Below are 26,790 nucleotides of genomic sequence, written 5' to 3'. Positions count from 1 at the left end.
GGCTGTGCAGAGCCTAACAAAAAAATAAATAAACAAAAGTCCATGAAAAAGAGTGTTTCTGCACACAAAGTCATGTGCTAAAAATGAGATCAGCATGGACCCCATAAGGACTCCATGAAGCTCTTAAAACTGCTGAGTCATTCCTGTGCTCATCACTCAGAAGCAAAAACCTCTCTCTGTGGCAGCCACAGAAAAAGTTGTTGTGGTGAAGACAGTTTCCTGTGCATCTAGACACCCATCCACATGATGAGCCTTGGTTGACTCATGAGCTGTGAATGGCCTATGTGGTGAAGGCTGGTCAAAGGACTAGTGATTGTGGAACATAGTTCAAATGTAATTGGCAAATAAAGGCTCAAACACTGAAGCAACCATCACCAACACAGATACTACAATAGCCTCACAAAATCTGCCAGTCATGGTGTTCATTCCACAGACATTGATAGATTCCTGGACATTAAGATAAATCAAGGGATGGGCCGATAATGATGGCAAATGGAATTAAGGTAGAAACTCAGCTGTGATTTTCTTTACTAGTGGAACATGCTTACAGGCTGGTAGTCAACACCCACTTATAGGAGTTTTGTTGCAGTGCAGGTCCATAAACTCTTTGCTGAAGCTTGTAATGATGAGTTCTGTTTTTTGTGAGTGAACAACGATGGTCATAGTTTGCACCCAAAAGCTCAAAGTTTAACTAGCAATAGAGGAAATGCTTAGTGTATGATCAGTGATACCATCAGATGTGTGGCTGAAGCTGTTCATTAACTAATCTTGAACCACTTTTATTTAAAATTTGCACATAAAAAGTTGCCCGATCTGATCTGATTTCTAGGTTGTATTGACTTACCACTTGGAGCAGTAAGCTTCAATAAATCATATCAGTTGCTAAGGCACATGTATCACTGCAGTCTTGCATTAATGAGTATTACGAGCTCCCGTTTCATTTAGTGTGAGTATCGCTTTAAGGGCTAATACCAGCTGCAACCATTCACAGTTGTGGAGATAGTGGGTGCCAACATCTAGTACAGACTGGACCCAAATTTGATACTTTGGAGATAAGAGGCATTTGTTGCTTTATCCAGGGACTCAGTTGGTGAGAACACTTTAAGGAAACAACGTTCATTATTGACCATCAATCATCTCATGGAACACCGAGGTGGTGTGATTCTTGTGAAATGGACAATTTGGCTGATTCTCCCTGTCAGGGGAATTATTGAACCACACTATGACATAAGGAAAAGTTACTTTGATTGACTTGTACTTGGGTTTTGAAAGCAAGAGAATTACTCCATCTGATTGTGACCTAAATATCGGTCATTTTGATTGACCTGTGCCTTTGTTTTGGAAGCATCGTGGAAGTCACACGTTTCATTTCCCTACACAAGGAAAAGAGGAATTGTGATAATTGTTTGTCTGAAAGAATATTTCTCAGCAAGAAACTCAACAAGGATTCATGAGTTTTTGGCAGTCCAGTCACCCATTCTCCCCCACTTCCTTCGTGATTACTTCTGACCATCAGTTTAAAAGTCTGCATTTCAACACAGGATTTTTAAGACTAAATTTTGGCACAACTTTACAGAATTGTGCCTAAGCTGTAATGGTTTGGGTGTCTCTCACTCTCTCTCTCTCTCACACACACACACACATGCATAGTTGGAGTTGACTTAACTAATGTGTTATATTATTAGTAATTATTAATAAATATATTGCTTTAAAGAAAAATAATGACTGTTTTGGTGAATTTCTATTGCTGCTGGTCTACGACGAAACATAACATTAGCCATTGAAGAGAGGAAATGCCAAATTAGAAAAGATACAAATCGACAATTGATAATGGCTTAAAGAAACAACAATTTATTGACTCCAAAGTTGTTAATCTTTTCCTAGAGATATCTCTCTGTCTCCAAAGGATTTTCTTGAGTCAAACTGCCTCAAGGCTTGGTAAGTCTCCTGAGCCTCATTGCTGAAATCTGTGCAGGCAGGCTTTCTGGAAATAAACAAATATGGAGAGTAAAACAACTGAGCAGGTTCTGCACCAAATTGACTCCTTGTCTAGTCTCATCACCTGATTAAAGTCCAGTTCTGTATCTCTTGCTCCTCATACTGATGTTAAGAGTGCATACATTCCTTTATGTGACATGGTTCAAAATGGTATACTTTTTTAACAATACATTATAGAAATGGAAACATTTACAGATATTCTTGAAGATGTCTAAAATGCCTGCAAAACAATTGATGTATCAGCAGTTCCTTTCACCAGATATGGAATCTTTTGTTCTGCAACTTATTTCATGTTGAAATATGTTTTTAAAAATAGTACAGATCTCTGGGTTATGGATTGTAAATTCCCTCTTCCAAGTTGGAATTCCTAAATTCCCAAGTGACCTTATCCAATAAAACAGTTTTCACATGAACTGGGTCAGTGGATATCACCAGGCTGCATAACAATGCAATAAACAAACAAACATTCTCCATTGAGAGGGAATCCTGATTGATTATTTTCTCCTCCATTGGGTATGCAGAGACCAATTGGGGTGCCTCGTTTATTGCCTAGTTTGAAATACAACAGTTTGTGCAAGCTGCTTGTGGTAAAATTATAACCCCTTCCTAGTTAGTATACCCAGGATGATACATATTTCAGTGAAGACAGTGAAACGTTGTTAACAATTTATGTGATGCTTGTGGTTGCTGAGAGAATCCATAACAAATGCATTGAACTATCTCACCACAGACCATTATGTATTCTGATTTCAATCAGGTTAATTGCCACAACTCAAAGAACAGGGTAGGATGAAGGAGGAAAGGGGGGAGTCATCAAACTGAAACGAACTCAAATATTTTGTTTATTTATGGCAAAGGAAAATTCAACATCTCTTTTCTTTGACTTGGCTTCACAGACGAAGATTTATGGAGGGGTATGTCCACGTCTGCTGCAGGCTCTTGGTGACTGACAAGTCCGATGCGGGACAGGCAGGCACGGTTGCAGCGGTTGCAAGGGAAAATTGGTTGGTTGGGGTTGGGTGTTGGGTTTTTTCACCTTTGTCTTTTGTCAGTGAGGTGGACTCTGCGGTCTTCTTCAAAAGAGGTTGCTGCCCGCTGTAAGGTAAAACATCATGAGATGGGAATGTGTAAGGAGTTACCCTGTGCAGGGCTGTAATAAGATGTGAATGCATCCTTGTACTTACAAGATAAGAGAGACATTGATGGATTGAGAGGCAGGAAGCTAGCAGGGAAAGGATAGCAACAGTTTTAGTCATTGGACAAGTAATGATATGATGATGTTCTAAGCACGTATCCAAGGGTATAAAAAATCACCATTTTGCTGATAACGGCAGAATGCATTCTCCAACTAACATTGTTAGTTGCAAGTGTTACAATCCGGTAATAAAGAACAAAGAACCCTGATTTCGACTCAGTCTGGTGTTTGTCTCACTCATTCATGAACAAAGCAGACCTAACACCGCCGAACTGTGAGGCGCCAAGATGCACGGTTTGAGGCGTTGTCAGCCCACTGGCGATGGTCAATGTGGCAGGCACCAAGAGATTTCTTTAAGCAGCCCTTGTACCTCTTCTTTGGTACACCTCTGTCTCGGTGGCCAGTGGAGAGCTCGCCACGATTCGATGCTTGCGGACTCTGCCAGCTCGAGTACTTCGATGTTGGTGATGAAGTCATTCCAACGAATGTTGAGGATGGAGCGGAGACAGCGCTGATGGAAGCGTTCTAGGAGCTGTAGGTGATGCTGGTAGAGGACCCATGATTCGGAGCTGAACAGGAGCGTGGGTATGACAACGGCTCTGTACACGCTGATCTTTGTGTGTTTCTTCAGGTGGTTGTTTTTCCAGACTCTTTTGTGTAGTCTTCCAAAGGCGCTATTTGCCTTGGCGAGTCTGTTGTCTATCTCTTTGTCGATCCTTGCATCAGATGAAATGGTGCAGTCGAGGTAGGTAAACTGGTTGACCGTTTTGAGTTCAATGTGCCCGATGGAGATGTGGGGGGGCTGGTGGTCATGGTGGGGAGCTGGCTGATGGAGGACCTCAGTTTTCTTCAGGCTGACTTCCAGGCCAAACATTTTGGCAGTTTCCGCAAAGCAGGACGTCAAGCGCTGAAGAGCTGGCTCTGAATGGGCAACTAAAGCGGCATCGTCTACAAAGAGTACTTCACGGACAAGTTGCTCTTGTGTCTTGGTGTGAGCTTGCAGGGGCCTCAGAATGAAGAGACTGCCATCCGTGTGGTACCGGATGTTGAGGTCTTTATTGGCTTGTTTCAGCATCTCTATTGGGTGATGATCTAACATGTTTTAGCAATAACACAATAGTGTTTTGATTAATAGCTGCAAACCTCATTGATGAGCTGCAGATTCCAAATGGTAGCAGTAAATCATAACCAGGAAGCTCACCAGTACTCTAGGTTTTTCATTTCAATGTGGTTTCTGGTCGAGGGCCAGTTCAGAGTTCACAAAATCATAACTCATGGAATGTTAAGATAATAAAAGAATGTGAAGATTTTTTTATTCGTATGCTGTTAACAAGTCTTCATTTGAAATTAATTTTCCTATTAATCCATCCAAATCTTGTTTGTAAGAAAATTCTGATTCTAGTAAGATTTCAATTTCGCCTTAATCTTAAAAAAAAATAACACTGCACAATTCAGGAATCTGACTTATGACTTATGTCACAATTTGCCTCAGTTTTTCAGTTCAGGGTTTCTTGGTGTGTGGGATTTCTAGGGACGAGCATCTGCTACAGTCTTGCTATCTGATTGTGGCTAATTACGAAATTTGATGACATATGGTGCCCAGAAATTACGATGGCTATGTTATGAACTATTTATGGCCTGATGCCCACATCCTAATTCTCCATTTTGGGTGATTCAAGATTGAGTTAACTGATTTGATCTCTGCCTAATGCACAGGTTTTGAAGGTAGCCATTGTATTAATAATTACTGTATATTTGAACTGACTTATGGGCAGGACAAGGTTATAAGAACAGGAATTTTGTTTTGAATAATTCCATAGGAAACACTGTTATGTTTACCTAGTAAGGCTTTGAAAAAAAACTATTTGCTGTGCTTTGGTCAGTCTGCCTTTCCTGAATCTGACTGATGATTCATATTGATAGAGAGGAAGTTGAGAATCCCAAAGCTACACTTACATCCTGGAATAAATACCATTTTTTATCTAAGACTTACTCAGGGGAAACTGTGGAAAAGAGAACATATTTTGTATACTGTACTAATTAAATTAATGAAATATATAAAGATGATCTTCAAAACATTAAATAACTGTAGGTCTATAAAGCAATTCTGACATTCTGCTTATGAGTATATTTTTCTGTAATATCAGAAACTTAATTGCCCATTCTCTTCAGTCTCCAAACACCTTGGCAGAGGTTAAGACAGTCATCATTTGTAGCTCCAATGGAAAGCCTTGAAGTTAGCTAGCCATTTTCTTTGGGGTCTCAAGAAAAGGCAGTCTGATCTCACAAACTGGCACAATGAAATGGAAGCAACTATAAAGGAACTTATATTAACCTGTCTGTTGGGGAATGGTAGTTCAAAACCATTAATGGCAGAATGAAGCATCATAGATAGTTAAAATTTGCAGCATCTTCAGATGGAGAGAGGGCCAAAAAATCAGACAATGGAATGCAACAAAGAGAATATGCTCAGAGGGTGATTCACATTAATCTTGAGATGGTGATCTTTACGTTGATAAAATCAGGAGTATGGACTGGCAAAGAAACAAAGTTTAATCAACTTAACATTTCAGTGGATTTATAGAGAATACTGCTTACTATCCTATCATTTGGAAAGCTGATGTAAAGCCAAGGGAAGGGAAAGAAAGAGTTAGTGATGGATCAGATGAAAATGCATCAGGGTGGATGACACTGAATGGATTTTATACTTCAGCACAATGGAAGTACAATGGTGTGGCAAATTATGGTTTTATATGATGACCCTTATCAACTGATAGGGAAAGCAATTTAGTAATTCAGAGGGAAAGGAAAACATTCTGGGGAAGAGATTCATCCTCATTTGTGAGCATAGAATGCACACTACTATGGCAACTTTCACTGAAATCAATGGAACTAAACCAAGGGGCAAAGAATAACGTGGAAACACGTTACATGCTTTGTGTAATCAATCAATCAAGAATGAATTTCCACCTACTATCCTCATTTTTCACATACAAAATATAACGTGAAATGAAATGAGAAAACATCTAGTTTGACAATAATGTATCAGCACAATGGAATAAAATTAAATGTTCATTCACCAACATCAGTAGATACTTACTGTGGTGATTGGCTCATTTGCTTTGGTTTGTATGGAAGAGCCAATAGTTCTTTCTGTAAAAAGAAAACAATTAAATGATTTGAGTCACTCACATTCAGATTTTGCAGAAACACTAATAGACTAATGCTTCAATAAAATGATGAGTGAGAAACTCAAGTGAAGCCTAATTTAATCATAACTCTAAGATCCATGATTAAATTTATTATCGTAGCAATAAAACAGTGTTCTATTACATGAAATTTCTTATTTCAAGCACCTGTAGAGGGCCTTGAGCGGGTGGGGGAGGGGCAGTTCCTTTAGTGGATGCATGCGTTCTGGGTCAGGACCAATGACATCATGTTCCATGATGTAGGATGGCGAGGCGGGCAGTGCTGAACACGCACTTCTCTTTGTTGAAAGTGAGGTTCAGCTACCGGCCATCTGGAGAAACCTCTCCAGGTTGTCATCGTGGTCCTGCTGGTTGTGCTGCAAATGGAGACATTGTCCAAGTACGGGAAGGTCGCTCTTAGGTTGTGCCGGTCTACTATGCAATCCATCTCCTGCTGAAAGACAGAGACCCCATAATGACCCCAAATGGGTCCTGGCAGAACTGGTAGAGGCGTCCGACTGCCTCGAAGGCAGTATATGGTTTACCTCAGGTGTGGATATAAAGCTGGTGATAGGCTGACTTTAGTTCAATTGTCGAGAAGACCTTATAGTGGGTTATCTCATTGACCATGTCGGCTCTTCGGGGTAGGCATCCAGTTGGGTGTACAGTTTATGGTCTGGCTATAATCGATGACAATCCTCAATTTGCTACTCCCTTTTACCACTAGGACATAGGCTCTCCAGGGACTGGTGCTGGGCTCCATGATACCTTCCGCCAGAAGCTGCCTCACTTCTGCCTTAATGAAGGCTCTGTTGGCCATGCAATAGCACCTGCTCTTGGAAGCTATGGGGTTGCAGGACTATGTTCTTAGCCCCCTGCTCTACTTTCTTTACACCTACCACTGTGTGGCTCAGTAATGATAAGAACATCATCTACAAATTTCCCAATGATATCATGATAGTGTGTGTGTGCATATATATATGTAAAAGTGATGAGTCAGCATCACCAACAACCTTGCCTTCAATGTCACCCAAACTAAGGAGCTGATTGTTAACTTCAGGAAAGAAAAACCAGAAGTACACAATCCAGAGATCATTGGGGGATCAGAGGTGGAGAGGGTGAGAAAATTTAAGTTCTTGGGAGTCACTACCTTGGGGAATCTTTCCTGGACCCAACACATTAATGGCATTGTGAAGAAAGCTCGTCAGCTCCTGTACTTCCTCAGGAGTTTTTGGAGGTTTGGTATGACATCTTAAATCCTGGTAAATTTCTACAGATGTGTGGTAGAAAGTGTACTGATCAGCTACTTCACAGTCTGGTATGAGGACATCAATACCCGAGCATAAAGCCCTCCAAAATGTAGTGGACACAGCCCAGGACATCACAGGCAAAACCATCCCCATCATGGAGAACATCTACGGGGAGCGCTGCCATCAGAGAGCAGCAGCAATCATCAAGAATTCACACTACGCAGCACACACTCTGTTCTCACTGCTACCATCAAGAAAGAGGTACAGGTGCCACAAGACTCACACCACCAGGTTCAGGAACAGCTGCTACCCCTCCATCATCAGACTCCTCAACAACAAACTCAATTGTGGACACATTTTAGGACTCTAATTGTTGCCCTTTATTTTTTTTTAAATTTTCGCTGTATTGCACAGTCAGGTTGTTTGCATTCATAATCTGTTTACAGCTCTTTATTTTTTTACATGTGTGTTGTCTACAGTTTTTTCTGCATGTACTGACTATAAATCTGAAATCTGAACTTCTGAATCCCCTACCACACAAGTGCTGCATCCTGTTTACTTTTAATGGTCCATCTGTAGGAATTGAGGAGAGATGCAGGAGACATGTCAAGTTTCCTCCAGACTTCTGAGCTGGTGTGCCTTCTTGGCCATTGCTTTGATGTGTTTGAACCAGGATAGATCATTGGAGATATTTAGATCTAACCTAACCATTAATGCCCAATGTTTCTCTCTCCCTTTTATATTCCAACTCATTGTGGTTTGAGATCTAACCTTCATTGGTGATGTCATCTGCAAATTTATAGATGGAGTTGGAGTGGTGTTGAGCAATATGGTCATGACTTCTTGAATGCGTCATTTCTTTCCCCCAGAGTAAATTGTGAAGTAATTACACTGATATTGCTGTATCTATTGATACATATCCCAAAATATGTACTTGGTTATCTATAGCTACATAAGATATGAATAAAAATTCACAAGCTTTATGGGCTGTACATAGTGTACTCAAAGAGCCGTGGAAGCTGTGTCTTCATATTTCCGTTCAGAATGGACTTTCCTCAACCAATTAACGCCTTTGGAGGAGAGGTAGTTTAGAAATATCTGTATTCTATAGTGTAAATTTTCAGCATTGACTCCGTGGTTGCTATAAACAGTGGCAATAACCATATAACATATAACCATATAACAATTTACTGTACGGAAACAGGCCATATCGGACCTTCTAGTCCACACCTATTTACGTGAAGACGTAGAAAGGCTTCTTTCCTGTGGTGGGAGAGTCCAGAACAAGATGGCACAACTTCAGGATGGGAGGGGGTCTCGTTAGAACAGAGATGCAAAGGAATTTCTTCAGCCAGAGAGTGAATCTGTAGAATTTTATTGGGTAAAAATTAAGTAAATGCTGAATTGATTTCTTCAAGAAAATTACATTCATTGATTTTTCAATAGTGTAACTGTTTCGTTCAGGATTTTTTAAAACCCTGATTTGATTCACTCCTCTAAATCTCAGTGTTCAATAAAAATGCTGACAGTACATGCAGAGCCAACTCGTACTTCAATGAAATTGCTTTTTTGTTGAAGATTATCTCACTTCTATTGAATTTTTCACTCCAACACACAAATAGCGAAACGAGCATGTGAATCTTTTTTCCTCAGTTTTCTTTCCTGCAGTTGCTGCTCACAATGAACTACATAACCAGAGTATCTAACAGCTCTTAAAAGGCTATCACTCATGCATGAGTCGTTTAGAAAATCAACTGTCGAGACAACATATTAAGTTGGGCTTCTACAAATAACACTAAATTATTAAAGCAACCTTCAAGAGTGATCACTCTAGTTATTATTTCTCCCCAGCTTAACAATGAGATACTGAGAGAATTATAGGCATTCTGAACAAAATTAGCCAATTCAAAATACAGAGAGATTGTATATGGAACCTTCAGGTCTCTAAGGCTCAATTGTATACCTGTCTTTTAAGATTATTGAATTGAATGAGTTGTGACAGCGCACACGCTCAGGGTGAACCGGCCCTGCTTGTAACGCCACATGGCAGGGAAGCCCTGGGAAGATAACGCCGTTGGGGGTTTCTTCCTCACTCAAACCTCCCACATGGCACGTGCCCCAGGCACCGATTGTGATGTTATCACGCAAGTGGTGACTGAACCAACGCTACCCTTAAAGGGGCACGTGCCAAATTCAAATAAAACAGTCGTTAACGACCCTCAGCGTGGTGGCTGTGCTTCTTACACTGCTCACCCACCACATTGGTGACCCCAACGAGCCCAGACGTTTTTCTGGACTCTGAACCAATGACTCTGAACCAGCAGAGGTTAACGCCATCTCGATCAAGCTTCCCCCTTTCTGGACCCACCGCCCGAGGATGTAGTTCAGGCATGTGGCATCACAGTTCCAGCTTCGAAACATTTCTGCAGATGCCATGATGTTTTATCATGTCGTGAGTGCACTGGACTAAGACACGGCAGCAAGGGTGGTCGACCTCATCCACCATCCCCCGGCTGTGGGCAAGTACACCGCCCTCAAAGACCTGCTACTGGGGACATTTGGGCTCACCCCCCAGCAACAGGCTTCCAGGCTCCTGCACCAGGATGGGCTCAGAGACCGCAGTCTCTCAGCACTGATGGACAAAATGCTGGCCCTGGCAGAAGACCACAAGCCCTGTTTTCTCTTCTGCCAAATTTTCCTTGAGCAGATGTCAGAGGACATCTGCTCCACACCGGTGAGGATTTCTCGGACCCATGCAAAGCTGCGGCCCGGGTGGATGCCCTCTGGTGAATGAAGAGGGAAAACGAGGCAGCCCTCAACCAGGTGGCACGACCGGGAATCAGCCGACCGCAAGCCGCCCCCCACAAGACCAAGCCAGAGGAAAGCCAGTCGACCTGATGTTTCTACCATCAGCGCTGGGGAGCGCAAGCCCATAAGTGCCAACAACCCTGCAGGTTTCAGGGAAATGACCAGGACAGCTGCTGTTGATGGCTGCGACAGCTGGCCACGTGAACAACCTCCTTCATGTTACGGACAAATCCACCAGCCACCACTTCCTGGTGGACACAGGGGCTGAGTTGAGCATCCATACCCCCACAGCCTTAGAGATTCTCACCCGATCTCGCAGTCCAATCCCACGGGCGGCCAACGGCTCCACCATCAAGACCTCCGGCACCCGCAGGGCACAGATCCAGATCGGCAAGGAAAAATTCCACTGGAGGTTTGTGCTAGTCTTGGTGGGCACTGTGCTGTTGGGGACCGACTTCCTGAGGGCTCACAGTCTACTAGTCAACATGAAGGGCAAGAGGCTGGTCAACGCTTGCACATTCCACTCCGTATAATTGGACATGGCAGACGCCTGCTACCGGAAATCGCCACTGACACCGCTGCCAGGGATGAGTTCTCCGACATCCTCCACGAGTTCCCTGCCATCTTGGAGCCACGCTTTGACGACGTCCTGCCCCACCATGGGGTCTTCCACTACATCGCCATGCAAGGCATCCCGCTGCACGCTAGGCCCAGATGGCTGCTGCCCAAAAAGCGCCAGCAGGTGAAGGAGGAGTTTTCCAGACTACAGGAGCTAGAAATCATCCGACGCTTAGACGGTGCCTGGGCATGGCTGCTCTACATGGTTCCGAAATCGTCTGGGGGCTGGAGGCCCTGCGGGAACTACCGTTGGTTGAACGAAACAACCACTCCTGACAGGTACCCGGTTCCCCACATACAGGACTTCGCCTCCAAACTCCACAGTGCACGGGTTTACTCCAAAGTGGACCTCGTGCGGGGATACCATCAGATCCTGGTGCACCCAGACGACGTGGGTAAGATGGCCATTATCACCCCTTTTGGCCTCTTTGAATTCCTCTGCATGCCATTTGGTTTAAAGAATGCGGCCCAGACATTCCAGCGCCTCATGGACGTGGTGGGAAAGGACTTGGACTTTGCGTTCATCTACCTGGACAATATACTGATTGCCAGTCGCAACCGCGAGGAGCACAAAGCCCACCTCCGCACTCTATTTGTGCGGCTGGCAGATTTCGGCCTTACGGTCAACACGGATAAATGCCATTTCGGCAAGGAGTCCCTCCAGTTCCTGGGGCATACCATTTTGGCGGCTGGGACCGCCCCGGTACCAGATAAGGTGGCTGCTGTCCAATGTTTCCCCAAATCCTCCACCTTTAAAGGCCTGCAAGAGTTTGTGGGGATGGTGAACTTTTACCATTGTTTCACCCCGGGGCTGCCTGTACCATATGCCCATTGTTCGCGCTGATGGCCACCAAAGAAAAAACCTTATCCTGGCCGGAAGAGGCGGGAAAGGCGTTCACAGCGATGAAGGAGGCCCTTGCCAGCGCGATGCTGTTGGTGTACCCACGGCCAGAGGTGCATGCAGCACTCTCTGAGGATGTCTCAGCTACAGCAGTCAGGGGGTTCCTGGAACGATGGCTTACTGGCACCCGCTGGTCTTTTTCAGCAAGCAACTGTGATCGCCAGAGCTCAAATACAATGCCTTCGACCGGGAGCTCCTGGCACTGTACTTGCCCATCCACCATTTTTGTTACTTCCTGGAGGGCAGGCTTTTCACAGTCTTCACAGACCACAAGCCCCTCACCCAGGCACTGGCGATGGCCAAGGACTTGTGAACCGCCAGACAACAGCGCCACCTCTTGTACGTGTCGGAGTTCACTACTGACATCCGGCACAGGGCAGGCAAAGACAATGTGGTGGCGGATGCACTCTCGTGCCTGGTCATCAACATGCTCGTCCCCGGGTTGGACTACGCACAACTAGCCCAGGCCCAGCGAACCAACGCAGAGACGAAAGCCCTGCGGACCGCCATCTCAAGCCTTGAACTCAACGACGTCCAAGTACCCAACAGCCTGGACACACTGCTCTGCAACATTTCAACAGGTCGTCCTACCGCATTGGAGAGTGAGTGTCTTCAGTCTAGTACACGACCTCGCTCACCCTGCGGTAAAGATGACCTTGTGGATGGTCGCGGAGCGGTTCGTGTGGCACAGGCTTAAGAAAGAGGTGATGGAGCTCACTAGGAACTGCACCAGGTGCCAGACCTCCAAGGTCCACCAGCACACACAGGCTCCCATCCAGGACTTTGACTCAGTGGCTTGCAGGTTTCAGCACATCCACGTAGATATAGTTGGCCCCTTGTCAGCGTCCAGGGAGTCACGTTTCCTACTCACGGTGGTGACCAAGCCACGAGATGGCCCGAGGCTATTCCCATCAAGGATGCCTCTCCGGAGATGTGCGCCAGGACCCTGGTCAGCCAGTGGATCGACCGGTTCGGGGTCCCGGTACACATCACCAGCGAAAGGTCGGACTCGGGGTCGGAGGAGGCAGTGATTCAGCACCTGGTGTCGTGTGACAGGAGGAGGAGCCAGGAGACAGCATCAGAGAGGTGAGTAGAATAAATAGCTAGACTTACTGGGGCTCGGTCTTAGAAAGGTCGGACTTGGGGTCGGAGGAGGCAGTGAGTCAGCGCCTGGTGTCGTGTGAGAGGAGGAGGAGCCAGGAGACAGCATCAGAGAGGTGAGTAGAATAAATAGCTGGACTTACCAGGGCTCGGTCTTAGAAAGGTCGGACTCGGGGTCGGAGGAGGCAGTGAGTCAGCGCCTGGAGTTGTGTGAGAGGAGGAGGAGCCAGGAGACAGCATCAGAGAGATGAGTAGAATAAATAGCCGGACTTTCTGGGGCTCGGTCTTAGAAAGGTCAGACTCGGGGTCGGAGGAGGCAGTGAGTCAGCGCCTGGTGTCGTGTAAAGGGGGACGAGGAGACAGCATCAGAGAGGTGAGTAGAATAAATAGCTGGACTTACCCGGCCTCGGTCTTAGAAAGGTCGGACTTGGGGTCGGAGGAGGCAGTGAGTCAGCGCCTGGTGTCGTGTGAGAAGAGGAGGAGCCAGGAGACAGCATCAGAGAGGTGAGTTGAATAAATAGCTGGACTTACGGGGGCTCGGTCTTAGAAAGGTCGGACTTGGGGTCGGAGGAGGCAGTGAGTCAGCGCCTGGTGTCATGTGAGAAGAGAAGGAGACAAGAGACAGCATCAGAGAGGTGAGTATAATAAATAGCTGGACTTACCGGGGCTCGGTCTTAGAAAGGTTGGACTTGGGGTCGGAGGAGGCAGTGAGTCAGCGCCTGGTGTCGTGTGAGAGGAGGAGGAGCCAGGAGACAGCATCAGAGAGGTGAGTAGAATAAATAGCTGGACTTACCGGGGCTCGGTCTTAGAAAGGTCGGACTCGGGGTCGGAGGAGGCAGTGAGTCAGCGCCTGGTGTCGTGTGAGAAGAGGAGGAGCCAGGAGACAGCATCAGAGAGGTGAGTAGAATAAATAGCTGGACTTACCGGGGCTCGGTCTTAGGAAGGTCGGACTCGGGGTCGGAGGAGGCAGTGAGTCAGCGCCTGGTATCGTGTGAGGAGAGGAGGAGCCAAGAGACAGCATCAGAGATGTGAGTAGAATAAATAGCTGGACTTACCGGGCCTCGGTCTTAGAAAGGTCGGACTCGGGGTTGGAGGTGGCAGTGAATCAGCGCCTGGTGTCGTGTGAGAGGAGGAGGAGCCAGGAGACAGCAACGGAGAGATGAGTAGAATAAATAGCCGGACTTACCAGGCCTCGGTCTTAGAAAGGTCGGACTCGGGGTCGGAGGAAGCAGTGAGTCAGCACCTGGTGTCGTGTGAGAAGAGAAGGAGCCAGGAGACAGCATCAGAGATGTGAGTAGAATAAATAGCTGGACTTACCGGGCCTCGGTCTTAGAAAGGTCGGTCTCGGGGTCGGAGGAGGCAGTGAGTCAGCGCCTGGTGTCATGTGAGAGGAGTTAATTGGGGTTAATGAGTGACCGTGTTAGGGAGCTTGAGCTGCAATTGGATGAACTGAGGATCATAAGGGAAGCACAGGCAGTGATAGAGAAGAGTTACAGGGAGACAGTCACCCCTAGAAGGCAGGAGTCAGGGAATTGGGTGACTGTGAGGAAAGGAGGGAGAGTGCCTTGCAGAGTACCCCTGTGGAAGTGCTACTCAGCAACATGTATTCGGCATTGGATACTGCTGGTGGGAACAGCCTAATGGGGATGAGTCGTGGGGGTCAGGTATCTGGCACAGGGGCTGCCCCTGAGGTTCAGAAGGGAAGGAGGGATAAGAACAGGATACTTGTAGTTGGGGACTCATTAGTCAGAGGGACAGATAGAAGGTTTGTGGGACGAGATCGGGGATCCAGGTTGGTCTGTTGCCTCCTTGGTGCCAGGGTCAGGGATATCTCTGATCGAGTACATAGCATTCTGCAAGGAGGAGGAGAACAGCCAGAAGTCGTGGCCCATGTGGGGTCCAATGACTTAGTTAGAAGTGGGGATGAGGTCCTGAAACAGGATTATATGGAATTAGGTAGGAAGTTAAAAAACAGGACCTCCAAGTTAGTTAGCTCTGGATCGCTGCCGGTGCCACACGCTAGTGAGGGTAGAAATAGGAGGATGTGGAGGATGAATGCGTGGCTAAAGAGATGGTGCAGGGGGCAAGGGATAAGATTTCTGGATCATTGGGATCTCTTCTGGGGAAGGTCGGACATGTACAAAAGGGACGGACTCCACTTGAACTGGAGGGGGACCAATGTGCTGGCAAGCAGATTTGCTAGAGCTGTGGGGGAAGGTTTAAACTAGTTTGGCAGGGGGGAGGGGAACAGAGTGTGAGAGCAGTGTCAAGGGAGCATGGCCACCTAGATAGGAATAATAACGATAATAAATGTAGGATGGAGATTAGGGTAAAAGGTAGAAAAGTGAATATAGGTGAGGGTCATTCTCTGAAATGCATATATTTTAATGCAAGAAGCATAGTGAACAAGGTAGATGAGCTTAGAGCATGGACAGATACTTGGGGTCATGATATTGTGGCAATTAGTGAGACCTGGCTACAGGAGGGGCAGGATTGGCAATTTAATATTCCAGGATACATTTGTTTTAGATGTGATAGATCAGGGGGTAAAAAAAAGGGGAAGGAGTTGCTCTGCTTGTTAAGGAGGACATGACTGCCGTGAGGTGGCAGGATGGTCTGGAGGGATTGTCCAGTGAGGCTCTTTGGGTGGAATTGAGGGGTGAAGGAGGCATGAGAGTGCTAATAGGGGTGTATTACAGACCACCAAATGGGCCAAGAAAATTAGAGGAACAAATTTGTAGGGAGATAACATATATGTGTGAGAATCATAAGGTAGTGATCATGGGAGATTTTAATTTCCCTCACATTGATTGGGATACCCCTACAGTTAGAGGGCTGGATGGGCTAGAGTTCGTTAAATGTGTTCAAGATTGTTTTCTAAATCAATTAGTAGAAGAACCGACTCGGGATGGTGTAATACTAGATCTCCTGTTAGGGATTGAGCTAGGTCAGGTATTGGACATTAATGTTGGAGAACAAATTGGGTCTAGTGATCATAACTCTGTTAGTTTTCGGGTAGTTTTAGGGAAGAGCAAGGAGGGGCCTAAAGTTGAGGTTCTGGATTGGAGAAGAGCAAATTTCGAAGGAATAAGAAGGGATTTGGGGAGTATTGAGTGGGACAGGATATTTTCAGGTAAGGATGTAAATGAAAAATGGAGGACATTCGAAAAGAAATTTTGAGGGCACAGAGTAGATATATCCCAGTGAGGATCAAAGGAAAGGCTGGAAGTCATAGGGAGGCTTGGTTTTCGAGGTATATTGGAAATTTGGTTAGGAGAAAAAGGGAGGTGTACAAGAGGTATAAAGAGCAGGGAGCTGAGAGTTTGAAGGAGGACTACAAGGAGTGTAGAAGGAATCTTAAGAAAGAAATTAGAAAGGCCAAAAAAAGGCATGAAGAGGCTTTGGCAGACAGAGTAAAAATAAATCCAAAGGGTTTCTATAGGTACATTAAAAGTAAAAGATTAGTGAAGGCTAAAATTGGACCCCTTGTAGATAGCGAGGGTAGGCTGAGTGAGAAGTCAGAGGAAATGGGGGAAATTTTGAATGATTTCTTTGCCTCTGTATTCACTAGGGAAAAAAATATTGAACCAGTTGAACTAAAGAAAAATAGTGGGGAGGTCATGAAGCATATAAGGATAACTGAGGAGGTAGTGATGGCTGTGTTGAAAAAGATAAAGGTGGATAAATCTCCGGGACCGGACAAAATATTCCCAAGGACACTCAGGGAGGCTTGTGGACAGATAGTGGTGCCATTAACAGAGATATTTAGGATGTCACTGGTCACGGGGGTAGTGCCAAAGGATTGGAGGGTAGCGCATGAGGTTCCGCTGTTTAAGAAAGGGTCCAAATGTAAACCTGGGAATTATAGGCCCGTGAGTCTGACGTCTGTGGTGGGTAAGTTGATGGAAAGTGTTTTGAGGGATGGTATTTACAAATATTTGGTGGTACAGGATTGATAGGGAGTAATCAGCATGGTTTTGTCAGGGGTAGATCATGCTTGACAAACCTGATTGAGTTTTTCGAGGGGGTTACAAAAAAGGTTGATGAAAGGAAAGCTCTGGATGTTGTCTATTTAGACTTTAGTAAAGCTTTTGACAAAGTTCCCCACAGGAGGTTAGGAAAAAAGGTGGAGGCATTTGGTATAAATAAGGAGGTAGTGAAATGGATTCAGCAATGGTTGGATGGGAGGTGTCAGAGAGTAGTGGTAGAAAATTGTTTGTCCAATTGGAGGCTGGTGACTAGTGGAGTTCCTCAGGGATCAGTCCTGGGCCCACTATTGTTTGTTATATATATTAACTATCTGGAAGTAGGGGTGGAGAATTGGATAAGCAAGTTTGCGGATGATACAAAGATTGGTGGTGTTGTGGACAGTGAGGAAGATTACCGTAGATTAAAAGGTGATTTAGGAAGGCTGAAGGTGTGGGCTGAGAAATTGCTGATGGAATTTAATACAGATAAGTGTAAGGTGTTACATTTTGGAAAAGCAAATCTAAATAGGTCATATACATTGAATGGTAGACAATTGAGATGTGCAGAGCAACAAAGGGATTTAGGAGTGATGGTAAATAGTACCCTCAAGGCTGATACTCAGGTAGATGGTGTGGTGAAGAAGGCATTTGGAATGTTGGCCTTCATAAATCGGAGTACTGAATTCAAGAGTAGGGAGGTTATGATGAAATTGTACAAGGCATTGGTGAGGCCAAATTTGGAGTACTGTGTACAGTTTTGGTCACCAAATTATAGGAAAGATATAAACAAAATAGAGAGAGTGCAGAGAAGGTTCATGAGAATGTTGACAGGATTTCAAGGTTTGAGTTACAGGGAAAGGTTGTTCAGACTGGGGCTTTTTTCTCTGGAGCGTAGAAGATTGAGGGGGGACTTGATAGAGGTGTTTAAGATTTTAAAAGGGACAGTCAGAGTAAATGTGGATAGGCTTTTTCAATTAAGAGTGGGGGAGATTCAAACTAGAGGGCATGGTTTAAGATTGAAGGGGGAAAATTATAAGGGGAACATGAGGGGAAATTTCTTTACGCAAAGGGTGGTTGGGATGTGGAATGAGCTTCCGGCAGACGTGGTTGAGGCGGGATCATTGATTACATTTAAGGATAGACTGGATAGTTACACGGAGAGGAGAAGACTGGAGGGGTATGGACCGGGTGCTGGTTAGTGGGACTAGGAAGGTGGGAATTTGTTACGGCATGGACTAGTAGGGCCGAACTGGCCTGTTCTGTGCTGTAAGTGGTTATATGGTTATATGGACAGGGGTGCCCAGTTCACATCTGCTCTGTGGACCCAAATGGCAAAACTCCTGAGGGTCAAGCTCCACCACACCACGGCCTACCACCCGCAGTCCAACGGTTTGGTGGAGAGGTTCCACTGGCTCCTCGCTCATCGCCAGACTCACCGGCCCGGACTGGGCAGGTGAACTATCCCAGGTTCTCCTCGGGATCAGGGTGGCACCCAAGGAGGACCTGCAAGCCTCGGCAGTGAAAGTGGTATATGGCACACCACTCTCCCTGCCCGGAGAGTTCTTCGGCCTGGAACCAGACACCGCATCCAGGGACGTGAACCTGCTGGTGGACCCCTGCAAGAGACTGGCCTCCCTGGCTCCCCCAACCCCAGCGCGCCATGGCACTCGTGCAGCCCACCTCCACAAGGAACTCGACTGCCCATTTCGTATTCGTTCAGAGAGGACCACAGGCGGCACCGGTACAGCGCCCGTATGAGGGTCTGTTCAAGGTCCTACACTGGTCTGGCGGAACCTTCACACTGGACGTTGGGGGAAGGGAGGAACTTTTCACGGTGGACTGCCTGAAGGCAGTCCATCTGGACTCATCACAGCCGGTGCAGACGGCCAGGCCCAAGCGACAGGGCCATCTGCCCAAGCAGCGAGACCTGTAGCCGGTTCTGGGAGGGGTTGTGTGGCAGCGCACTCACTCAGGGCGAACCGGCCCCACTTGTAACACCACGTGGCGGGGCAGCCTTGGGAAGATGGCGCCGTCGGGGGTTTCTTCCTCACTCAAACCTCCTGCGTGGCGCGGGCCCTGGCCAGCGATTGTGACGTCATCATGCATGTGGTGACTGAACCAACGCTGCCAAATTCAAATAAAACAGTCGTTAATGACCCTCAGTGTGGTGGCTATGCTTCTTACATTGTTCACCTGCCACAGACCATTATTTTGAATTTTAAAACTTCTGTGAATATGCTCCTAAATATATGATTAATGCCAAGAGATGGTACCAGCCATTGTCAGTCTATGTATGAGCAGGGTCAGCTCCAGGATTATCATCTCCACACAAACCTGAAAAATAAGCCATCTTTTACCATGGCATTTTACATAAATCTGCTGTCAATTAAAGTAGATTCTTGTTCAAAGACCACTCTACAAAATATATATGCCACATATACAAAATAATAAAATACTAACATGTTACAGAACAGTTTCCTGATTTCACTGATGTACTTTGGCATGACTACTGAATCATCCCTTTCATTAGTATGGTGGATTCAACCGTACTATTATTTGCTTTTACTGAAGAGCAATAGCAGAATTGAGGAGAGTTTTAAATCCAGCAACAAAGACTTTGGAATGAATGTGAGACAGGAATGCATAATTCCCAAATATTCTCCAATCTTGGCTGCTTCTAATTGTAATTGATTCTGTGCAGAATGCTGACATCATGACAAGAGATTGCACCCTCGTTTATCCAACTGTGTGAATCCAACTTAAGTTCTGATGCAGACAAATGAGGACAGAAAGAATGGATAGGTTACAGGATCCAGCAGGAGTAACCAATTAACCTCTCATTTGTGCGATTTTTATTGACATTATTTTGGTGCTAAAAATTGGAGATTTTTTTTGAAAAAAATGTACAAAAATAGAAGGGAGACACAAAAGTTTGCAAACATTGTCATTGTAGTAAAATCCCAAAAAAATGCTGGAGAAACTCGGCAGGTCATGCAACATCCATTGGAGGTAAAGATATATAACCAACATTTTGGGCCTGAGCCCTTTGTCAAAGTATGAGCAAAAAACAGGCAGGCACTTGGATAAAAAAGTTCGGGGAGGAGGTAAGAAAGGGCAGGGGGAGGAGCACAGGTCAACAGACAAAAGGTCATAATTGGGCATGAGTAAGACGACAGTAAAAGTGATAATTGATCAGGGGAGGGAGTGGCTCTGTGAATGCAGAGATGGAGGAAAGGGGATGGAAAGGGAGAGAAAGGGAGGCAGAGGTAGAGGAAAGGAGTAATGGGGATAGGGGAGCTATCAGAAATCAGAGAAATCAATGTTAATGCCATCTAGTTGGAGGGTGCCCAGATGTAATATGAAGTGTTGTTCCTCCAATTTGCAATTGGGTCTCAGTCAGGCAATGCACGAGACCATGGAATGGGGTGGAGAATAGCCACTGTGAGATCCCCACTATTGCAGCAGACAGAGCAAAGGTGTTCATTGAAGCCATCTCCCAGTCTGTGTCCATTCTCTTTGATGTAGAGGAGGCCAGAATAAGAGCACTGGATGCAGGAGATGACCCAAGTTCAAAGATCAGATTTATTGTCAGAATACATACATGACATCACATACAACCCTGTGGGTCAGGCAGAGTTTCTACTTATTGGTATTGCAAAAACACTGTACTAAAGTAAAGATACATATATAAAAGAGAGAAATATAAACAAAGAAAGAAATATAAACAAAGAAAGAAATATAAACTAATTGACAGCAATTCAGAAAATAAATATTCTATTATAAGTAATGTACAAAGTAAGTCCTTAAATGAGTCTCTGATTGAGTTGGTTGTTTAGGAATCTGAGGGTGGGGGGGTGGGGTAGTAAGTGTTCCTGAATCTGGTGCTTTGAGTCTTGTGGTACACATACCTCTTTTTATTGGCAGCAGTGAGAACAAAGTCCTGCAGATTCATCAGTGAAGTGTTGCTTCACTTAGAAGGACTGAACAAAAGTAGGAATAATGATGATTAAACTGGGTTATTATATCAACACAGGAGGCCATTCACTGTATCAGGTCCATATTAGCACCCAGGGGTGCAATCCCATTAGTTCAATTCCCCCTCTCATCTTGGCATATTCGTGCAAATTATTTTCCCTCACGCAGGCCTAATATTTTTTTCTTAAGATTCTTTGTGTCATAAATTAAGACATAACTTCTTCTTTGGCTTGGCTTCGCGGACGAAGATTTATGGAGGGGGTAAAAAGTCCACGTCAGCTGCAGGCTCGTTTGTGGCTGACAAGTCCGATGCGGGACAGGCAGACACGATTGCAGCGGTTGCAAGGGAAAATTGGTTGGTTGGGGTTGGGTGTTGGGTTTTTCCTCCTTTGCCTTTTGTCAGTGAGGTGGGCTCTGCGGTCTTCTTCAAAGGAGGTTGCTGCCCGCCAAACTGTGAGGCGCCAAGATGCACGGTTTGAGGCGTTATCAGCCCACTGGCGGTGGTCAATGTGGCAGGCACCAAGAGATTTCTTTAGGCAGTCCTTGTACCTTTTCTTTGGTGCACCTCTGTCACGGTGGCCAGTGGAGAGCTCGCCATATAACACGATCTTGGGAAGGCGATGGTCCTCCATGCTGGAGACGTGACCCATCCAGCGCAGCTGGATCTTCAGCAGCGTGGACTCGATGCTGTCGACTTCTGCCATCTTGAGTACTTCGACGTTAGGGGTGTAAGCGCTCCAATGGATGTTGAGGATGGAGCGGAGACAACGCTGGTGGAAGCGTTCTAGGAGCCGTAGGTGGTGCCGGTAGAGGACCCATGATTCGGAGCCGAACAGGAGTGTGGGTATGACAACGGCTCTGTATACGCTTATCTTTGTGAGGTTTTTCAGTTGGTTGTTTTTCCAGACTCTTTTGTGTAGTCTTCCAAAGGCGCTATTTGCCTTGGCGAGTCTGTTGTCTATCTCATTGTCGATCCGTGCATCTGATGAAATGGTGCAGCCGAGATAGGTAAACTGGTTGACCGTTTTGAGTTTTGTGTGCCCGATGGAGATGTGGGGGGGCTGGTAGTCATGGTGGGGAGCTGGCTGATGGAGGACCTCAGTTTTCTTCAGGCTGACTTCCAGGCCAAATATTTTGGCAGTTTCCGCAAAGCAGGACGTCAAGCGCTGAAGACATAACTTACAGTAGCAAGTAACCTACCATCCTGTGCAAGAAAACTGGAGCACCCAGAGGAAACCCACATGACCACAGAGAGGATGTGGCAATGTTGCACAGTGAGCATCCCAGGTCAGAATTGACCTCTGGTCCCTGGTGCTGTGAGGTAGCTGCACTTACTGTTGTGCCATTATGTCACTGGTCAACATATTGTGAGTACTCATTTATCTGGAGCTGTCCAGTACAATACATAGGTTGAATTCTGCATGTTGAATATTGATTATTTCATGTATTCCAAAAAGTCCCAACATCAACTATAGAAGTAAAAGCAAGTGCTATGATTGTAGATTGTACTTTGTTGAAGGGCTCAGGCCTGAAATGTTGGCTATAAATCTTTGCCTCCTCTAAATGCTGTGGGACCTGCTGAGTCTCACCAGCATTTTTGTGTATTATTTCCCTTACCTGTATTCTTTTCTCCTTCTGTTTCTTGATCAACTCCAAGATCTCTTTTCGTTTCTTTGCCTTCAAAAAGAGGAAAAAATTACTTATATTTTTGAATCACAGAACATGGAAACAGACCATTTGACCCTTGTGTCTACACCAACCAGTGGGCACCGATCTGTCCAGCAAAGCCCATCATAGTCCTCTTTACCTGGATGATTTAATTGCTTGTCCCAACATCATCAAATGTCATTGATGACTCTGCTTCCACCAATCTCTCCAGCATTGTATTACAGATACTCGGGATTCACTGGGTAAAAAAGGCCCCCTTTAGATTCCCTCTAAATCTCTTACCCCTTACCCTAAAATCTGTTCTCTTGTGATAGCTACCCTTGATATGAGAAAATGTTGACTGCAGTCTACTCAATCTACAATATTATACACATAATTTTACACTCAATCATGTCCTGTCTTAATCTCCTCTGCTCAAGGAAAAACAGACGTAGCTTCTTCAGTCTTTCCTTATATCTAAAATGCACCATCCCAGGCCACATTCTGGTGCATCTCCTCTGTACCCTCTCCAGATTTATCAGATCTTTCCTATAGTTCAGCAATCAGAACTTCATGTAGTGAAGGCTTAAAAGAGGGAAAGTACGCACCAACAGGCTTACAGTCAGTTTATTCCCTGTAGCCATCAAGCTTCTGAATGCTTCCATGTCTTGCTTGGTGCTAATTGATCTTCATTATAATCTTATACTCTATAAATTGTGCCCTATATAGAGCTGAGATAGCTTGTTAGTCTCTGCAGAAGAACTGGGTATTTTGTGATAAATCAATCTAAATTTTTTTAAAACTTACATTTATCAAGATCAATCTACCATTTCTCAGCCCATTTCATCAACATATCAATATCACCTTCTATCGAGCCTTGGGCTACCCTCCACTAACTTTGCATCATCACAAACTTACTGATCATGCCTCCTGCTTCTATTTATTAATCATTCCCACATATTAAAAGCAGCAATATAAAGATCATTGCTGTCTTCATCTTCAACCAGAAAATAATTGCATGGACAATATCTATCTTCCACTACTCAATAAATAATAACACTTTCTATTTTGGCAGTCAGAGGTAATTAATAAATCTGTCTGTCCACTCAGCATCTTAGCTCAATACTTCACACAATCAATAACTTTCAAACATCAGTGACTACTTTGGTGGAGACATAAGAAGCAAAACAATACTCCAGAAGTCAGAGATGAATGACAAATTGACCTGTTTTAGGTTAAGAAATCATGGTTCAGTGGAACAATAGGATATTCGTGATCCATAAGAAACAATGAAAAAGTCAGACCACACAGTTTAAGACTTTAATAAAAAGGACCATAGCTCTGAGAGTACATCTTTAATAGTGTCCAGGATGTCTATCCAATTATGGTTACAAATCTACAGTATATTGATGTAATAAAAATACAAAAATGCTGAAAGAACTCAGCTGGTCTCACAGAATACATAGCGGGTAAAGATATTTTACCGAAGTTTCAGACCTAAGCCCTTCCTCAAAGAAGACTGGGGAAAAGGGGAAAGAATGGGAGGGGGAGGAGTACAGACTAACAGACAAAAGGTGTTAATTAGATATGATAAGAGGACAGGAGAGGGCAAAGAATTGATTTTGGCTGTGTGAAAGGAGACAGAGGGAAAAGGGGAGAGAGAGCTAGAACTCAGGAAACATGGGGAAAGATTGGGGTGGGGGAGAAGTTGATGTTAATGCCAATCTGGTTAGAGGGTGCCTAGACACAATATAAGGTATTATTCTTCCAATTTTTGGGTGGTCTCAGTCTGGCAGTGCATGAGACCATGGACAGACATGTCAGTAAGGGAATAGGGTGTGGATTTGAAATGTCTTGCTACAGGGAGATCCACACTATAGCATTGGACAGAGCTGAGATGCTCAACGGAACGACCACCCAGTTAATGTCTAGTCTCTAATGTAGAAGAGACCACAAAAGGAGCGCCGGATGTAGTAGATAACCTCTGCAGATTTACAAGTGATGTGTTGTTTTACTTGGAAGGACTGTTCGTGGCTCTGAATGGTAGTAAAGGGGGATATGTGGGCACAAGTAGAGAATCTTCTGCAGTCACAGGGGTAGGTGCCAAGGAGATGATTGGTGGGGAAGGATGTATACTGATGTAATACAAGATCAAATACACTTGAGAGAGGTTAACACATTAGATTCTTATTTACTATCATGGAAATAATGGAGTTCTAGATAATATTAGTTATTGCAAACAGACAATTTCCTTTTATCATCTGTGATCCACATACAGTATCATTTACCATACCAGTGGTACTTTGTAACATTACTACCAGGAATTCCACTTTAGAGTGAGTCTGGAGTCAAGGGCTCAAAAATTTGATAGTTTAAACACACTTTCTACCATAATCATATTAATAGGATGTAATATTTGATTTGAGCTCTTCTTTCTTCCCCAAGGCATGTCTGAGAATGGGAACTGGTAAAGTCACGTAATAATAAAGAGTAAAGTCATACACCATGGAAACAAGCACTATGGCAACTGAGTTTAAATCTTCAGTTATGGTGAAAAATGTAGATCTAAAGAGTTAACTTCAGTTCTTTAATTTAGTTCTCTTGTAGTAGCTTGTACTTTTACCTGCTAACTACTAAATAAATCATTGTTTTTTTTCATCTTTCCTCAACAATAACATTCCTCTAACTTAACTATCAGAGATTATGTGCAACATTCAATCATTGTTCTTCATATGCTCAGAAAGACTCCAAAGGTTAATTAATTAGAGTTTCTAAGTGAGACTGATCCTTGACTCTCTTGATGCTAATAATTGCTGAGTATGTTCTGTGCCTTGGCCCCTCTGGGAAGCTGTATAATACCTAGGAATCATAAATCTTTGAAACTAGCTGAGTGCAAACATCATGCCAATCATATGTATATTTATTCAAACTGTTCCAATTCCTTAGTTTTGATAACCAGTAAGTTGAGTGATAACATAATGACTAATGCAAAAGTAACAGAAATGTCAAAGGTTGGTTCACACTTGTTTCTCTACAGCACACCCAAAACACAGAGAGATACATTCAACAGTTGATGCATATCTTTATGCTAATACATTTCTGACCAAGGAAAAAGATCAGTGAGCACTGGCAACTCTGAGAAGCAGCCAGTAAGCTAATGAAATGTTGTTTAGTTGAAGTGAGTAATAAATATTCTGTATTTGATCCCCTATTCCAGGGAGGTGGTTTTTACACAAAGTAGTAACTGAGGTACTGCTGTTACTCTCAATGTTCCTGCATGAAGTAGATAATCAGTGATCTGGAGTGAGATAGCTGGGAGGTTGGAAAGGAAAAGTAAAGTGGTAAGAATCCATGATCCAGATGACAGCACAGTATGGTCAATTGGAAACAATGACAAAAAAAAACATAGTCTTGCCTTAATTTTCCCTAAGAAGGCAGTGAGGAAGGAAAGTAAATGGGACAGACATTAGGCCCTTTCCATATATAAATACTGGACAGTGCATATTTGTGGACCACATAGCCCTGGGAATGTCCCAGTTGCTGAAAAGGGAACACTATTGAAACTTACTAATCCAAGTCAAGCCCCAAAATATGCAAACCTGAATATTGTGTTGGGACTATTATCTTTCATGATTAAATACAGGTACTTCCCAACTTGCGACCTATGTGACTTATGTTCATCTGCACGTATGACTGAATTTTAAAAAAATATATAAAATTTACACAGTTTATATTTGTATTTGACAAACAATAACAGGGATACAGGGCACGTAAGAGCCAAAATGTGCATACTTTGTTAGTTGGCACCCCAGGGTCCATAGGGTGGTGTGGCATCTTGATTCCTGTGTGCATGCACAAGTCTTCAGTTGGCACGTGTGAGAGTTAAGAGTGCGAATTAAATATTGTTAGGGTGTTTAACTCTCATGCATGCGCCAAATGACTCCAATACACAAACCCCCAATGCATGCGCCAACTGAAGACTCGTGCATATGCACAAGAATGAATATGCTCGCATCCAGCCTATGGACCCAGGGATTACATGCCCTGTATCCCTGTAATAGTTCATCAAATACAATATGCACCAACTGGCCCCAGTAAACTTGTCCATTGTGCATGCGCAGGTCGGCCGTGGTACTCCAAT

At 44.5% G+C, this 26,790-nt stretch overlaps 1 protein-coding gene across 6 annotated transcripts in view; it reads right to left on the bottom strand.

Moving 5' to 3' along the window:
• Positions 1-1,828: 1,828 nt before the first annotated feature.
• Positions 1,829-26,790, bottom strand: part of hoatz (HOATZ cilia and flagella associated protein) — an 82,336-nt gene continuing 57,374 nt past the window's right edge. The window contains exons 6-9 of one of the 6 annotated variants that reach the window (XM_069894637.1): positions 22,620-22,679; positions 18,997-19,151; positions 6,294-6,346; positions 1,829-1,984 (exon numbers count right to left, since the gene is read on the bottom strand). In XM_069894637.1, coding sequence (XP_069750738.1) covers positions 6,307-6,346; positions 18,997-19,151; positions 22,620-22,679 — 255 coding nt within the window. In that variant the 3' untranslated portion in view covers positions 1,829-1,984; positions 6,294-6,306. Of the gene's footprint in view, positions 1,985-6,293; positions 6,347-8,847; positions 8,996-18,996; positions 19,152-22,619; positions 22,680-26,790 lie in introns of those variants that run through there. The other 5 variants (XM_069894636.1, XM_069894638.1, XM_069894635.1 and 2 more) reach the window with 5 other exon arrangements.

The sequence above is a fragment of the Narcine bancroftii genome, chromosome 8 (genome assembly GCF_036971445.1).
Source record: "Narcine bancroftii isolate sNarBan1 chromosome 8, sNarBan1.hap1, whole genome shotgun sequence".
NCBI classification, from domain to species: Eukaryota; Metazoa; Chordata; class Chondrichthyes; order Torpediniformes; family Narcinidae; genus Narcine; species Narcine bancroftii.
This window is presented reverse-complemented; position numbering and strand designations above follow the sequence as displayed.